The 18,922-nt window shown below is 31.3% G+C and overlaps 1 protein-coding gene across 14 annotated transcripts in view; it reads left to right on the forward strand.

Moving 5' to 3' along the window:
- Window positions 1–18,922, forward strand: part of LOC145314724 (uncharacterized) — a 215,204-nt gene that overhangs the window by 131,292 nt on the left and 64,990 nt on the right. For all 14 annotated transcript variants that reach the window (XM_080154756.1, XM_080154757.1, XM_080154758.1 and 11 more), the window contains 4 exons: window positions 8,488–8,547; window positions 12,925–13,649; window positions 14,148–14,215; window positions 18,802–18,870. In XM_080154756.1, coding sequence (XP_080010882.1) covers window positions 8,488–8,547; window positions 12,925–13,649; window positions 14,148–14,215; window positions 18,802–18,870 — 922 coding nt within the window. The remainder of the gene's footprint in view (window positions 1–8,487; window positions 8,548–12,924; window positions 13,650–14,147; window positions 14,216–18,801; window positions 18,871–18,922) is intronic.

The following is an 18,922-nucleotide window of genomic DNA, read 5'->3' on the forward strand; positions in this document are numbered from 1 at the left end:
CACGAATACTAAAATAAAAAAAAACTAGTATTGATCTCATAATTTTTCATTTTAATGTCTACGGAAAGCTGTCTATAATACGATGCGACGAAAAACTTTTTTGAAATTTTGATAAGTAAATTAAAGTTTCTCCTGATACCTTCTTCCCTGGTTTTTAATATTACTGTCTGCTTAGTTATTTCCCTGTGTTCTCTGTTTCCCTTTTAATTAAATTCCAATAACTTTGTGTCGACTCTAGACTAAACAGAATATATAATTGTTTACTAAACTCACGGTTAAAGGGATAGCTTCAGATCATATCAAAAATATCATATCATATTACATTTCTTTACGGTAAGGACTGTTTTCTAAACATGGCATTTAAATTTCAACGACAAATTTCTTGGCTAAAAATTATTCAAAAAAGTATACAAAGAAATTAGGTTTAGGGAAAGTCACATCTGCCTATTTAATTATATTGCTTTATAACATTGGGTTCTTAGATATATAATCTTTTTTCTCGATGTTTAAATGTAAACCCACCTATTTATTTATATTTTAATAAGATAAATAAAACATTAGAGATAGTTTAAATGAAAAACTGTTTGTGGTAGTCTTAAAACCCAGGGATAAAACAAAATGGCCGATATTTTGATGATACACAAAATTACTCCTTCTGTAGATTAAAATTAGTGGCTGAAACGTTTGAACACTGAACTTAATAAATCATCCAATCAAAATTCACAAAAGTCCCCAAAGTTGTTCAGCAAACCAATAGGAACTGTTTTATTAAACTTTGGGGACCAGTGTAATAAACAGCCCATTGTCCCCTCTCACTCTGTCTAAAACATCTTAGCTAGTTATAATAGTTTTGAATATTAAAGTAAAGTAAAGGTAGCGCTGAGTTAGGGCTTTAACTTTGTTCATATTGAATAAAGCCAGTCATGTTTGCAAAAATTAGGTTCTTTTAGACAATTCAATTCTTCTATTACCCATAGAAGTTAAGTTTAAACTTTCATCTTTTAAGCTTATCTGAAATCTTTAATATAATAAATTCTAAAAAATAATGAGGCCATTTCTGCCAATAGTTCAGCAGCAATACAAAACTTTTTGATGAAAAAAGAAATTTTTCAGAAAAGATTACATAACACTTCCATCAGATACTAATTTTTAAAAAATAGTTCAACATACTAAGATTTACATTTATTTTATCTAAGTTTCCTTTATGTGCACGGAATTTGTACTAATCAAAATACAAGATACAGATAGGTTACTTTTTTTATAAATACTTACATTGTCCAAACTTATAGGCACTAAGTGAGTGGTACGCATCAAATGGTATACATTAAATAAACTTAACTCGAGTTTCCCTGTACTACATTGTACTTGTAGTAGAGAACATGTACAACATTGCTAAACAACTTTCCTTTTGAAGGAGAAACAAAGTTTTTTAGTTAAATTTTCCTGTTATAAGTATGAGGAACGCGTGGTGAAATGGGGTAGCTTAGAGTAATTTTGTTAGAATTATACATAAAAGATAAAGATTATATAAGATATAGAAGGCTAGTGCATCTTATGATTTCAATAACACAACATCGTATTATAATTAAATCTTTGTTAATGTGTTTTTTTTTCTTTTTTAAATATTGCTTTTCCCCAGTTTACCTTTTACAGGTTTCATTATTTTAAAAGTCCTCTGTTTATTTATTTACATCTTGAAAGGTTGAAAGAGAAAGTCTGTAAAAGTTAAGTGGGCCAAACCAAAACCACTTTAAATATAGGTATATGTAAGTTGTTGTTAGAACAAGCTTAAAATAAATCTTTTGAGTTTAGATAAATACATTGAACTGCAAATATCAAAATACTGTATTATAAAACAACTCTATTCAATGATTGAAACTGAAAAAAATATTTATTGCTAGAAAAGTAAACAGTAATCTTGAATTATGGTTTCATGGTTGCTACTGATATTTTTACATGCAATACCTACACATACATTCATCTTTTCCTATTGATTTCTCTTTCCAATACAACAACAAGGACATAAGCATGCTTCACTAAACATAGCCTTACATTCAGAAATAGTTATAAATTAATATTCTAATAAGCTTTGTTCCATCGGATGGTAGGAAGGATTTCTAAAAACAAGAAATTAATTTTAAGATCATAAATTTTAGAGTAGCTTACTGCAATAAATGCAATTGAAGTTAAAGATCCTGGGCCCATAGTTTTGTAGCTAGGTGAAATTTATACTTCACAGTGGAATTTATCTTGTAAATTGTAATGCTAGTTCTTATTGAATCGTAAGGAAAATTTTTCATGAATCTTGTACATAAATTATCCAAGAAAACTATGATTAATATTTAACAAAATCATATAAACAACACTATTAGCTCCATAATTACAAATATTTTGCCACTGTGAGGGTGAGAGAGAGAAATTGCAAATGTTGAAGCCTGAATCGGAATCCAATACACAGGTGCCAGGATAACTCCCTTCCATATGGGTGCTGTACTGTTTCCATGTCCTGTTCAAATTCATCTTTGTAATTATTTGCACACATATTTCTTATTATATAAAGTATTTAAGTCAATTGTATTTCTTCTTGGGAACAAGGTTGATGTGACTAGGTTAAACAGTATAACTGGTATTTGATTTGTTACCTAAGTCATCCATTTGTATTTTAGCTTCAAAATTCTGCAGTGTAAGCTTATAAAATAAAATAAAAAGATAACAAGTTATAGAGAGTTAAATTCTGTATAATAATCTAAGAAGAAAATAAAATAAGATTAAAGTTCAGTATTAGATTACAATCAAGTATAAACAATAAATCACACTATATTATATTTGACAGAAGGGAATAAAAAGGATTATAAATCATATTGAAACTAGAATATCCCTCTATTATGACTCCTCTGGTACTGCAACATTGACTCTGTATTGATTTATTTACTTTCAACTGAACATGATGCAGTAATGTCTATAAGTGTTGTCTGCTACATTCCTAATCCCCTGACCTTCAATTCTTGTTTGTTTTACCTTTGTTTGTGTATCTGTTTTAGATTGGAATTTTGTGTGCTTAATAAGCAAGATTTTCTAATGTTTATTAGTAAATATATATATATAAAGTTATTTGTCTGTCGTTAAGATCTCACAATTCACTGCACAAATTAAATTATTAAAATTGGAGAAGCTTCACACAGCTCCTGGAATTTTTTTGCCCCCTCTCATCCCTTCAAATAAAGAGCTCTAAATGTTTGCAGAAATACCACTAGTTTTATTATAAGCTGTAGCGGGTAGCGGGTAGGCTACATAAGCTATTATATAATAGAAATATTCATTGTATTTGAGTTTTACAATTTAAGTGGTTAAAATAAAAGTACAGCTCATTGTAAAATAAATCTACTTTGAAACATATATTGCAAATATTCCTCCATTCATTGTTTTACACAAAATAAAATATATTTCCCCAACACTTGATGAAAATACACAATAAAACATTATATCCTCTATTTCACTGGTAACTGACACAAAACTTGGTGTCAATACTATCCAGCAATAATGAATACATCAAAAATTTCTTTTGTCATTTTTAAAAATGGTGAAAAAAGTTGAATGTATGGAAAAAGTTTAAGGAAAATAAAATGAGTAGCTGACTTTATCACCTTATGAATAAAAATAGCTAAATTAACTGGTTTTTGGTACCACCGCCTACATACACTATTACAATTAAACAAACTCACATGTAGGGAGCACCTGTCACAACAATAAAATTTAAACTTTCTACAAAAAATTTAATAAAAGATATGGTTGGTCTGTATTACAAAAAAGGTTAAAAAAGTTAATTGGCTATATAAAAGGATGGAAAGGACAATTAAATAAATGATTCTAGATAAGTATTATGTTACTTATAGTTCTAACACAATTAAAAGCAAATTCTTAAAATTTGATGGTTAATAGTCAATAAACTCTGATTGAATTTGTATATTTTTTGCCAGAATTAATTAAAAGTGAAAGTTAAAGATAGAAACTGAGATAGTTGCAAAGGAGGAAAGTAATGTAATAAAGATAAAAAGGTTTCAGGTTTGAGATGCCAAAATAGTTTGCCAACTTTTAACGAAAGAAAATCATCCTTACTAGTTTAATGTCAAATAAAAACTGGATTAGTAGAAGGGTTTTTATGCTTATTCCCCTCATAAGATTCAGTCATCTTATTTAATTATTTATATGCATACCTAATTAGAAAAACTTTTTAGTCAGAATCAAAGTAGGAGGTTTTCCAAAATATGAGTAAATATTACTTTAGGCATGGTTTTTAGTCCTTTGAAAAGAATTATGGATTTAAATTTTTTTAAAGTCTGATTTGAATCTTGAAATACTTTTAAAAAATTTTAAACGATAAGGTTATTAAATTATTTTCTTTATTGTTACATCAGTCTTTTTTTTCAAATTAGAAATTTAAATTTTAACCAAATGTTGAAAAAGAAAATAAATTTTGTGTTTTGTATTTTTGTATCCCATAACAGTTCGTACTGAGAGGAGTTGTGCACATCATTAATCTTGTCCTAGACCTATTATTTCACCTCAATCCCTTCCCCTTCCACTCTTAGAATAAAAGCTATAATAGAATAAAGGACAATTTTAATTTAGTTTATAATTATTTATCATTACTAGTTCCTGCATCATTAGCATTTAGGAATCTGTATTTTGTGTTGATAAGAAATAATTGAAAAATAACCTAAAACCATCCTTGGAATTATGTTAAGTTTCCCAGAAATCGAGAACTCAATTGTTTCAGTAGTTTTTGAAATCTTAAGATTCAGACAAAAAAAACTGTACTACTTTAGATAATTAGATAACGGCTTTGTGCTTATTTTTTGGCAAAGATTTGTTAATTATTCCCTAATTTCCACTCTTCAGATCAAAAAGTGTCAAATTATTTTAGCGTAAAAAATTCTGAGGAATATTAAATTATCCTTTTACTTCTTTGACTAAATCTCTTTAAAATATGCAATTACAACAACAATTAGGCACAAAAATAGCGATAATGCATCACCTATGAATAACAATATCAAACATAATTTTTAAATGAATTTTCAAATTATAACAGATTGTGTCAATGTCTTTTATTGTTTTGGTAGTTAGTGTCTTTAAACTTTTAGATGAACATTCATTTAGAATATGGACAAAAAACAAACCCTATTTAAAGAGTATTTTCTTTCTTAAAATTATCAAAGTAAGAAAGAAAGAACTATTCCTCTAATTATAATAACTTTACTAGTACCCTACTCACTCTCTCACCTGCACACAAAGAAAGAACTTTTCCTCTAATTCTAATAACTTTACTAGTACCCAACTCACTCTCTCACCCGCACACAAAGGAAGAACTATTCCTATAATTCTAATATCTTTACTATTACCCAACTCACTCTCTCACCCGCACACAAAGAAAGAACTATTCCTATAATTCTAATATCTTTACTATCATACAACTCACTCTCTCACCCGCACACAAAGAAAGAACTATTCCTCTAATTCTAATATCGTTACTATCATACAACTCACTCTCTCACCCGCACACAAAGTCTTGTTCTACAATTTACATTAATTCAATTTGCGGATTAAAACATATGTATATATTAATTTTATACCATTTATACATTTCATCTAGAGAATACGATTTATAGAATTTAAACTGTTATCTTTACAATTTATGGAGGATAAATAAAAGGAAAAATCATTTATTTACTTTAATTGAATCTTAAGTACAAAAAAAATTATTGTAATATGAATAATAAGTTAACGAGGATGACAGCATTCATAAGTATAAAAAATTAAATTATAGAGCAATGCTCCTATTAAATAAAGAGAGTATGCAAAAACTAAAAAAAATGACGAAACCTTTAGAAAATAAGAAATATGGATTTTTAAGCATGAACTATAGACAGACGGACAAAACATTTTGTAGATTAGATGCACATATGTCATGGGAATCTTCTCTAACAAATTAAGCTAATATTAGGTAAGAAAATCACATTTTCTCCATGGTGTTAAGGACTAACAGAAAAAGTGAGTTATTGAGTAGCTTCTCTATTATAAAAGACATAATATTTGTAGGTTTGACATTAATAAAACGTTTAATTTATTTAACATTTTGATTTATTAAGATGCTCTTCGTGATAAATTAAGAGTAACACAATAATAATTTTGAAGATTTGAAAATCATGATTTTTAAAAATAAATCTATCTTGATTAATAAGGTAACTTGATATTTTGTAAGCAATACAAAATAATGACTATGGAATTTTATAGTTTTTATTGGATCTTAAAATAGAATATTTTGTAATTTATATTTAAAATTCATAGATATTGAAACAGATTGATGTATGTAGCATGTTTACTCTAAAATTAGGCTAAGCTTGATATATTGATCTTAGAATATCGACAACTTTTCCATAAGTATACATTGATACATATTCTCAGCTTTAGATTAAATTCTTAAAGAAATTTAAAGGTAAAATCTATTTAATACAACTATTTTTAAATTTTGGTACTTTTTTGGATAATAAGGAATTTTATTTATAATAGAAATGGTAGGATTTTATTCGAGGAGGTAGGGAGAGAATAAAACAGCCTAAAACCTTCCCTTGATCTATGTGAAGCTTACCTAGAGTTGAGAATACAATCAGTTTAGAAGTTATTGAAGTCTTAAGCATTAGACAAAAACCTTACTACTTTATATAATAAGATCGCTAGCCTTGACTCAATAATGAAGTTTTTATTTAAACATGATCTAATTTAGAATTATTTTTACTTAAAAGTAACAGATTAACGTATTGACTGACCTTAAAAAGTTTTTCTAGGAAGAATATTTATTTAACAAGGATGACAACATCCATAAAAGCGAAGCACTGAAACGGTAGGACAAACGGACATGAACACTTATATAGTGTCAGAACTAAATAATCAGAATATAAATGTATAAGAGTTGAAGCAAAATTGTAAGTAAATTTGTTGAAAAATTGCTTTATACAGGATAATGTTTATGGACATATTACATATTTAGGACTTGATTATAGAGTTGCTCTGCTTATAACATTATACTTTGTTGTCCCAGGAATCAATATACCAAAAATCAGATCAATCGTTTGATTAGATCTCATAAAAATTTGTTGTTAAGAAAGTAAAAAATCAACATGTTTAAAATGGACGTACGGACATTTTGGTAATGATTATAGAGTTGCTACGCTTTCTAAATCGTACCTAACTACTAAAGGAATCACCATGCAAAATTTAAAATCGATAGGACAATTCTAACATGCCTAAATTAACGAAAAAAGCTATCCGTTACGGACGGACGGACCGAACCTAATTATAGAAAAGCTTCGCTTTTAAAAATTGAAGGATAGAAGATTAAGTTTCTTTACTTTACTAAACTTGTGAGCACATTTTACAGACTTGGTAATTACTTTCCGTTCGTCGAGGATCGGCCGCCGCGGCTAAGCAGATATCTAATGGATAAGACAATGGCCGATAATTTGATTTACATCCCCAATGATGATAAACAAAATTATCCCTTTTGTAGATTAAAATTAGTTGTTGAAACTTTTTAACAATCTACTTAATGAATCAAACTTTCAAAATTCATTCAAAAAGTCCCCAAAGTTGGGAAGCCAACTAATTAGTAAACGTTATTGTAAAACTTTGGAGACTAGTGTAATAAACAGCCCATTGTCCCCTCTCTCTCTCTCTCTGGCGACAAAGCATCAAATTTAAACCTAATAGATTCTTATGAAGCTTTTCTGAAAAGAGGGTTGGACATATTTAGGTCAAATTTAGACTACTAGCTGATATTTAAAATTGTAAAAATGATTTCCTTGAGGCTCTTACAGGCGGCTGACACGCGGCGGTTGCCGAACCCTGCTTTTTACTTTAGAAAGTAATAACACCAGAAAAATTGTCTTTTTTTTTGTTTGTCTTTGTATTTTATGCTCAGCTTTTGTTTGTTTCTTAACCATATTTTTCAAGGATAAACAGGGAGGGAGTGAAGATTAGTCTGTAAATTTTACTGGTACCCAAAGTTTTATAAACACCTTCCTTTTTTCGTTGGCTTCAAAATTTTGTTTCTATTTTATGAAATATCCATTAGTTGTTTCAAACTAGCAGCGTCCCAAGGGGTTTTCTACAGAAGGGATGATTTTGTTTCATTTGGGATGTACATTATATTATCGTCCATTGTCTTATCCCTTAATATCCCTAAGAAAGGAGGGGACAATTGTAGAGGTAAATAAATCTACTTCTTAATTGATTCTTTGATGATACACCCCTTCTGTAGCGTAAAATTAAAAACACAACTTAATAATCCAACCAATCAATCTTCACTTAAGTCCTCAAAGTTGTAAAATTGCTATGTCCTCTCTCTCTCTCTGCAATTTTACAGTACAAGGATATTTTATGAATCTTATGTGTAAGATTTATTTGAATGTTTTAACATTATTCGTTTTTTAGAATGTCTGGTGATTCCTGTGGTGATCTGTTGGACCTTTCTATCCCTGACACTCAGTACACCAGGAAAATACCAAATATTAAATGATACAAACATACGGACATTCTTAGTTATAGAGAAGCTTTGATCCAAAAAAAATCATTTAGTTCTTAATGTAGCTCCCCTTTAAAGAATTAGGATATTTCTAATGTGTAAGGGGATATTGAATACTTTAAATTACACCGGTACCTAAAGTTTTATATCATATTCGTTGGCTCAAAAACTATGGGTACTTAAATTAAATTCTGAAAATTCGATTCCAAACAAGCAGTGTTTAAACTTTGCCACCAATAATTTTAATCTTCATAGATTTAATTTTCTTTTCATCAAATTATCGTCCATTGTATTATCCTTTTAGAACTTACTCTTATTTTCTCCCTAAAGGCAAATACGTTAAGACAAGGAGCGCAGTCAATGTGTACAAATATTTATCTCATTCTACACTTTTCTATAGTCTAACCTAATTGCTTTATTAGATAGATATAAAATAGAAAGGATAGGGTCAACTATTAACCAATTTTAATCATAACACATTTTATGTTAAATGAAAAATTTTTTGAAAGAAAACCTTAGCTAGAATTACATATAGAATCCTTATATTAAAGTATAACATGATACATGTCTTTCTGTATGTACCGATGGATTTCGCTAACAGTTGAACTGATGCTTCTTGGGCAGGTTTATAACTATTTTGCAGGAGGGTCCATCAACTCTCTTAGGAGATCCCTAGAAAAAAAACACCCCTACCCCCCCCCCCCCCAAAAAAAAAAATAAATCTTTTTCTTTTTAAAACCTTTATTTAAATTTGAGGGTCGACGACCCTCCCCCCTTCTCTAACAGCATCTAGAGGCATCTAGTGGTGTAGCCGATAATATACATTTAAAAAGTCGGTTTGTATTATCTGTCTTTTCCCCTAACAAAATAGAGAAATTGAGAGAGAAGAATTTTATTTTGAATGGTTATTTTATTGCCCAATAAAAAAAGAGTATTGTGAATTGGGTTAAGTGATAAGTATTTTATGAGTTTTTTTTATATTGAGGAGAGTTTTCTTTAATGTAATTTATTGAATTACCGAAGGGAAAGGGGTGTTGAATTAGGTGCTATTACAACACTGCAAAACTTTATAAAAAAAATCAAATTACTCTAATCTTTAAATTTAGCTTTTACAAAGTTAAAATAACTAGAGGGTAACTATTTTTTGCTTCTAATTAGAAATAAACATGATTTAATAAGTTTCCCTTAAGTACACTTTCCAGGGATCTAAAGGGATGAGACAATGGCCGATAAATTGATGTACATCCCAAATATTTAAACATAAAACTACCCCTTTTGTAGATTACAATTTGTATTTGAAACGTTTGAACAATCAACTTCATAAACAACAATAATAAGCAACAATAATTGTCCCCTCTCTCTCTCTGGAACTTTTAAAGATTTGTTTCATCTATTGGGCCATACTTTTTGTTGTTGCTTTGCATGGTTACTGGTGAGTTATGACGAAGAGGTAATAGAAAGTATTGTTACCAACAAAATGAGAAAAAAAGGGAGGGGGGGGCGAGAGAGTTGGTGTGATAAATGTAGATAGAGGCCAGGGATCTAAAGGGATAAGACAATGGCCAATAAATTGATGTACATAACCTATGAGGATAATCAAAATCACCCCTTCTGTAGATTACGGTTAATGATTGAAACGTTTGGACACTCAACTAAATGAACCAACAAATCAACATTTAATAAGAAGTCACCAAGGTTGTTAAGCTAGGGAAAATGTTATTATAAAACTTTGGGGACTAGTGTAATAGACAGGGTTTCGGATCCGCATTGATTTTTTGCGGATCCGGATCCTCCAAATTTGGTCAGTGCGGATCCTTGACAATAAAATAAAAACACCAAACTTTTCAAAAATATTTATTCTTTAATTTGAAGTCAAAAATACTTTTAATTTTCAAGTCTGACCCTAAACCTTAAAGATTGGCTCTCATCAAGAGAATGTCTGAGATTTTATATAAATTTAGGTAGATTTTTCCATTTTTTCCGCATTTTTTTGAGTCCAAGGATCCGGATCCGGTTCCTTGGACTCGAAAATATGCGGATCCTTGCGGAACCGGATCCGAAACCCTGGTAATAGATATACCAATGTCCCCTTCCTCCCTGATATAAAGCTCTCGGATGGAGGGAGGGGAGGTGGTGGTAGATTCATAAAAATAGAAAAAGGTGGAGAGGGGGCCGGTGGGGGGGGGGGTGAGTGGATTGATAAATGGTTATTGGTTGTGGACCATTGTCTTATCCTTTTATATCCCTGATAACTATAGAGAGAGAGGTGGGGTAGGGGGGGGGGGTGGTGGGTAGGGTTGATAAATGGTTATTGGTTGTGGACCGGACACAATATTAATCATGAAACCTTGTCTTTACTCTCCACTCATAATAGTACAAAAAATACTCTTTAAAGGCTGGAAATATATAGGCGCAGAGATTGGACAATGGTAGAGAAATAACCCACCCCCCCCTCTCTTGGTTAAAAAAGTACCCAGTTAGGTATCCTTAATATATTAAGGTAAGATCAGGAAGGGCGGTGACATTGGAATGTAAATTAGACTGATACTCATAGTTTTATATAACCACTTTATAAAAAAACTAGTGGCTTCGCCCCTAGCCTCTAGGGGCTTCGCCCCTTGAGGTAATGGAAAGTCAACCCTCCAAAATAATTTTATAGTTATATTTTCAAAAAAGTTATTCTTTGCCGAATTACTCTTTGGTAAAATTAAACCCAGGTCGTCGTTAGCACAAAAATTTCAATTCGTAAAAATTAAACCAATGTTGTTCACCGTATACACAAAATTTAAAAACTCTCCTCTGTAAATTTTATTTAATACCTATAATTGCGACAACTTTTTAAAGATGTAAATTTTTAAAAGTTACAAAAAGCCCAAAATTTTTTTTGGGTGAAATTTTTTGAAATATTTTTTTTTTTTTTGGGGGGGGGGTTCATGGGGGCTTCGCCCCATGGTGCAGTGGGGTTCCCCTAACCCAATTACTGGTTTTTGTTAAAAAAAAATAAGAAAAATTTTAAAAATTTGGAAATTGGGATTTTTTTATTTTTTGGGGGGTTGGGTGTCCCACCCTCCTAGAAAATAGCCTAAAACCACCGGAGGACCAGTAGGTATATTCCCAGAAGTGTAGAGTCCAATATGTTTAGCAGTTACTGAGATTTTACCAAAAATGTAAAAAAAAAATTTTGGGGGGTTGTTTTTTTAGTTTTTGGGGGGGGGTTGGGGGTGTCCCACGCCCCAGGAAAATAGCTTAAAAACATCACAGGACCAGTAGGTATAATCCCTGAAGAGTAGAGCCCAATCGGTTCAGCGGTTACTGAGATCTTAAGCTTCAGACGGACAGACATCAAGCTACTTTGTATTATAGATATGTCGTTGGTACTTAATTCTCATAAGTTTGTTTTTTTTGGTTATATAATAATTAGTGTTGTTCAATTTTTTCAATCAATGATTTTAATCTAACATTAAAATTGGCCAGTTAAAAGCAATAGAACATATTTTGAAAATTTGGTTAGTTTATCTTTACATTAAATAGTTTGTTATTCCTTTTAAAATCTTAATATGGTTCTCCTTTACTATATAGCGTCTCTTAAGTTTTGGAATGGTTAATACTTATTTTGGGGGACGGTACCACCTTCTTACCAAAGTAAATAAATCGCCTCTGGAAAATAATGACAAACCTTCTCTCCATTTTTTTTCTTTTTAAAACTAAATTACAATTGAAAAGTAGTCGAGATGCCCCCTCCCCCCTCAAAAAAAATAAAAATTAGATCTCTAGGGGCGAGCCGCTAGTTAATATTATTCTTCTTCTTGGCTCGTTTCTCATAAACCATCTCTGGTCAAAGATAATATATGTCGTCACTCTATATTTATTCATTCTTATCTAAATATTATAATCTTCCTGGGATATAAAGGGATAAGACAATGGTTGATAAATTGATGTATATCCCTAATGATGATACACATAATTACCCCTTCTGTAGATTACATGTATATTTGAAACATAAAAACACTCAAACAATTTAAATTTAATAAATAGCCTAACCTCCGATCCTTGATAATCTTCACTATAGAATATTTATAACTTCAGATTAAGATATTTCACGTCAATTCTTCGGGAGATGTTTTTAGGAGCGAAGCTCTTATATAATTTAGGGTATGTTCGTCTATTTTCAATCTAGAATGAAATATTTTTTCTTTTTAATCAACTTACTTTGAAATATAGATTTAAAAACAGGACAAATTAGGGACTTGATATAAATCAAACTAGTATAATGTCAAAAAATAGGTAGAGTTCAGAGCTTTGCGCACATTCCCCTTTTTAAACCTGAATTTTATTTGGTATTGGTACAGGCAAACACTTAATCCTGGCGACACGCCCACCCAACATTCCTCACCCCACAACTCCTCCCCCCACAACAACCACCTTCACCACAACCACAACAGCAGTAGTACCAACCAATCAACCACCAAAGATTCCGCTGCGACAAATCTTAACAAGATCTCATTCTATTCGCTGGATCAGCTTCACCATCGTAGCAACGACCAGCTGCATGCCCACCAACATGGCGGCAGTGATCTTGATCAGCTGACTGAGTTAGATCAGCTGGCATTGCGCGGGGAGCTGGATAAACTAGCGCTACGCGGCAGCAGCAACACTAGCGCCACGGAGCATAGCATAGCGGCGAATACCACAACTAATAACACAACAACAACACTCCATACTAGTGATACTATCTTATGCAGTGCAGGTGATATTGTTAATAATGAGAGCAGTCTTGACGTAATGATGATCAACCAGTCGTCATCTGCCAACCAAGGCGGCTGTCGGGATGCTGGAGGCGGCGGCGGCCTGCGGTCACGTGACTTGACTGTACTGGGGGGAGCTGCAGCACCTCGTGATACCCTGCTGGAGGCTCCCGCTGCAGTCACAGGTTCCCATTCATTGCTGCAGCATCGTGATATGGGGGGCAGGATCCAGGACAGGAACCTACAGGAGAGCAGGAACTTTACACTCTCACCTGAGACTACAGACTGTGACAGTGCTGATCTAGAGTCAGAATTATCACTACCAGGTATCTATCTATCTATCTATAACTTCACTCTCTCACCTGAGACTACAGACTGTGACAGTGCTGACCTAGAGTCAGAATTATCACTACCAGGTATCTATCTATCTATAACTTTACTCTCTCACCTGAGACTACAGACTGTGACAGTGCTGACCTAGAGTCAGAATTATCACTACCAGGTATCTATCCATCTATCTATAACTTTACACTCTCACCTGAGACTACAGACTGTGACAGTGCTGACCTAGAGTCAGAATTATCACTACCAGGTATCTATCTATCTATATATCCATCTATCTTCTAGCTACTATGCCATAGAAGCCTCTAGAGTAATTTAAGTCGAAAGTGGGGTACTCAATTCAAAGGTACTAAAATTAAAGTGTAGACATTATTCTTATATTATTATAACTTTTTGTTTAAACTGTTTTTGCTACAGTTAAAAAAAATCTTTTGTCTTTTAGACTATAGTTTCTTTGCTAACATTAATTGTAAATGTTTTAGGTTCAGCTGGAGATGGTTCTTATCACTCGTCTGGTCCCAGAATACATACTTCTATGCCAATATTAGAGGTAACTGTCATATTCCTAAAATAAAGTAACAGGATGTCTACCTGTCTGACTGTTTGTACCGAAGGATCTCGCTAACCACTGAATTTATATAGTTCTCCTTTACAAGGTAGCTTCTCATGACTTTTGGGGGGGAGGGTACCCCCAGCCCAACCTCCCAAGAGAAATCGCCCCAGAAAAAATTAAGCATTCCACAAAAAAAATGTTAAACTAAAAGTAAAAAATCCCTTCCGCCAAAAAATTCTTTTTTACTTCTACTACTGTGTTGGAATGTATTTTCTTGTATTCCCTGGCAAGTTCGAACCCATTAATTCCCTTTTCCTCACACCAGAGAATGAGTGTGTAACGCGGCATTCCTAACTATCTCCGCGCGTCGCTTGTAAACAAACAAAAAGAAAGACGCGCATTTTTCCTTTGATGATTCCCATGTGAAGAGCTACGTGAATGAAAATAATGTATTGGTTGAATATACATGCGCTCTAATCCGTGGAAGATCTCAAATAAGCCTTCCTGCTTAGTTTGACATCATATGTGGTAAGAATTTATCTTTAATTCTTAATAATAAGCGTAGAATGGTATAATTTTATGAAGAAATTTAAAACATTAATTTTTCAACAAATAGACCATTTAATTGCTAACTTTTGACATACGAATATTTTCCTTAATTTTACTGATCATTTGAATCTAAAATTATCAATTTCTGATGCGATTTAATATGTTTCGTGCCAATTTAAAGTTTTTTAGAAATTTTATATTTTTAATTAAATTGAAATCACGCAACCTCGATCTTACAAAAATAATAAACCATTAATTTTATGTTATTAATTTTTATATTTTTGTTTTAGACTCACTGTTTTCATGGTAATAAATACACATTTGTAAACTTCGCTATGTTGGTCATTCGGAGGGCTTGGAGATAAGATTTCGAGAACGGCAAGGCATGCGTTCCGAAACAACTACAGTATTTAAAGACAAGGGATTTTTACAGCTGCTTTTTGTCGTGTTTACAGGTGTATTTTTCATGCATGCTTTAGCTATTTTAAATAGTCTGAAAAAAATGTATAATTTTCAGTTTTGTAAGCCCGTGACTTCGGCCCCTCGAGGCTTACGAAACAGACTTCAATATGATGCGAAAAATAACTATTTTTTCATCATTTATCCTTCATTTTAATAATTTTAATTCTAAATAAACGTAAAACAAAATTCAGATGACGTCATTCCTCAATTCTAAGTTTAAACTTCTATTTAATTAAATTACAACAAATCTTTTTTTAATTTCCTATATAAATGTTTTCACTTTAAACCAGGGAGGAAGGGGACATTGAACAGCAAATTATAATGGTATCCAAAGTTTTATAACTACGGTATCTTATGCGTTGGCTTAAAAGCTTTAGGTACTTTCATTGAAAAGAAAATGGTTAGTTCTATAAATGTCCAAATTTTTTTATTATCTTTGGAGATTTATATCAATTTATCGTCCATTGTCTTATCCCTTAAAATCCCTGACTTTAATCCTTTTCATTTTCTTTTCATACATCTAGTTCCTTTTAAAAACATTGAAGGTTGTCAGGGATGGAACAATAGAATTCTTAATTTATCTATTGGAATATTTTCTATAAGAAACAGACTAAAAATAATCAGGAAGAAAGAAAACTATAAGCTCATTATTACACTAGTCCCCAAAGTTTTATAATAACGTTTTGTTATTTGTTGGCTTAATAACTTTGGGGACTTGTTGAATTTTGATTGGTTGGCTCATTAAGTTGAGTGTTCAAACAATTCAACAACTAATTTTGATTTACAGAAGGGGTTATTTTGTGTACCATAATTGGGGATGTAAATGAATTTATCGGCCATTGTCTTATCCCTTTAGATCCCTGAGGTTTTACACAACCCTTTCCATGTACTGAGCAATGAAGAATAGTTGTAATGTTTTTAGAAACCAAAATGTGCATCTAATACTTTGGAAACTATTGCTACCATCAATACATTTATACCAGCTAGATGTTTAATCAGACAAAAAATAAAGTCCAACTTATAATAGTTATTTCTCACATCGTATATTAAACAGCTTTCTGTGGATATAAAATGTACAATCATAAGATTAAAGCCAGTTTTTTTTGCCCCGAGAGGCCGAAGAGCTGTTTATTACACTAGTCCCTAAAGTTTTATAATAACGTTTTCTTATTCGTTGGCCTAACAACTTTCATTAAGTGTCCAACCATTTCAACCTCTAATTGTAATCTACAGAAGGGGTAGTTTGGTGTATAATCATTGGAGATTTACATCAATTTATCGGCCATTGTCTTATCCCTGCTTTCTAACTAATAATCTCATGGGTTTATTTTATCTCTGTGTTCCCATTGGTTAATTTAAGGTATTGTCCATCTAATAATTTGTAACCTATTGCTAGCATTGTTCACTTTATACAATACATTTACTTTCCCTTTACTTAACCTTCAAAATATGTTTTATTTGATAATAGTAGCTGCGCCCCTAATCTCTAAGGGCTCTATTTTCATGGGAAATGGAGAGGCAGAAAAATAACCAAAAACTATTCTAATTTTTTCGTTTATTGACGGATTTTAAGGGTTAAAATACTTTAAGATTTACTTATGATACCTGTAAAATAATCCCATTGTAATTATCCATTCCAATTAACGTTTATTCTCCTTTTGATTTGTACCATCTGTCTGTATCACACTCTACTGTTCTTATAATATCAAATATGACATTAGCTTGCAAATGCCGCCCTTTTATTGAACATTTTAAGGAATAGATTATTAAATTATACTTTTTTTTGTATAGTGGCAAAATATTTGCTTTAAAGGTGCTATTTATTATCCTTTGTGACCTTTTACAAGGGAGGGAAGGGACATTTGGTTGTAAATTTCACTGGTACCCAAAGTTTTATAACCACATTATCTGATTTTTTGGTTTAAAAACTATAAACTTAAAAACTTTTTAAAATTTTGATTGGTTTGTTTTAAACTTTTTAACCCATAAATCTAATCTACAGAAAAAGTAATTTTATTTTTTTTTTCATAGGGGATGTACATCAGTTCATCATCCATTGTCTTATCCCTGTAGATCCCTGGACCTTTTACTGTAGCATAATCCAACTATTACCAAAACTTTGAAATGCACACAGCTCATACAGTGTGTCTGCAGTACAACAAAATTTTATTCAGATAAAATGAATAATTGAGATTTCATTTAATGCATAATTGCTCAGATTTAATGCAAATTGACTACTAAATGTTTCTTAGTTATATAAATTCTACATTAAAAAGTTGTGCCAAATCACACTAGAAAAGTTAATAATAATTTAAAATTCTTTGGCTTAATTGTATAAATACCTAGCTAGGTGTACAGTAGAGTGAGCCTGCTTGCAATCAAGTCAAGTCAGGTGCTCTTAACGTAATATACCAGGGATCTAAAGGTATACGACAATGACCGATAAATTGAAATTAAAATTAAAAATCTAAATTAGTGTTTGATACATTTAAACACTAAACTTAATAAACAAACCAACCAAAATTCAGTAAAAGTCCACAAAGTTGTTAAGCCAAAAATAAGAAAACGTTATTATAAAACTTTGGGGACTAGTGTAATAAACAGCCCATTGTCCCCTCTCTCTCTCTGGTAATAAACATTGTTTATGCAATGGATTGAGCCTGTTAATTTAATAGCAATAAATACGTGGATATATTGACAGAGGAAAACTTTTTTGTTGATCTAGATTGTTTACATGTACCCCATTTATTGGTTAGCTTGTTTAACCAGTAGAAAGGGAGGGTATGGGTAAAGTGGTGGATAGGGTATCGTTATTTTAGCCAGCTGGGGAATTACTTGATTAGAGTACACATAAATCTGGTGCAATATCCAAGTAATAATATATAATAATAATACCATTATATTAAAGTTAGGTAATAGCTCTTGAAAACAATAATTTTTTTTTTGAAAATTCAATACATTTTTACATAATTGATATTTTAAAAATAAATTATAATTAAAATTAATTTATTTTGTAATAGAACTCTCTATTAAAATGTACATTGTACACAATGTACATAAATCAAATTAATTTAAAGTAATAATCCCCTAAAGTTCAGTTATATAAGCATTTTCATTGTGTAACTGAATTGTTTAAATTAAGGGAATTCATTATAATTTAAATTTATCATAGGATTTTTATGCTTTCAACGGGAAAGTACTTATGATTCTGAATGAATTTAACTTATTTGAAGAAAATAAAAATATAAAAAAACTTTTGGCGAATGATTTTACTCAAATAAACTACCTACAGGATTAGAGATTGGTTCCAATAAATCCTTATTGGTTGTCTCAATAACTTTGGGTACTTATATAAAATCATTAATCTAAACATTTTACTGTCCAAACTTTTCAACCAATAATTTATTCTTTAGAACTGATGATCTTTTGGGGATGTATTTCAATTTATCTTCGATTGTCTTATCCCTTAAGATCTCTGATATTCTTTAATCTATCTATCTTTCTAGGATGGGTCAAATGGTCAATTCTTCACTTCTAAAGTGTTCTAACTTTTCAACCAATAATCTATTTAGGATGGGCTTTCGTCCGGACACGCGTCCGACCTTGAGGAGGAGTGTGGAGGCGAGACTATGAACTACAAGGTATAAAATTATTTCTAGTTATCATTCAAAACCAGTGGATTAAAACCGGTTC

The sequence above is a fragment of the Acartia tonsa genome, chromosome 3 (assembly GCF_053477335.1).
Source record: "Acartia tonsa isolate MP-2025a chromosome 3, ASM5347733v1, whole genome shotgun sequence".
Taxonomy (NCBI): Eukaryota; Metazoa; Arthropoda; class Copepoda; order Calanoida; family Acartiidae; genus Acartia; species Acartia tonsa.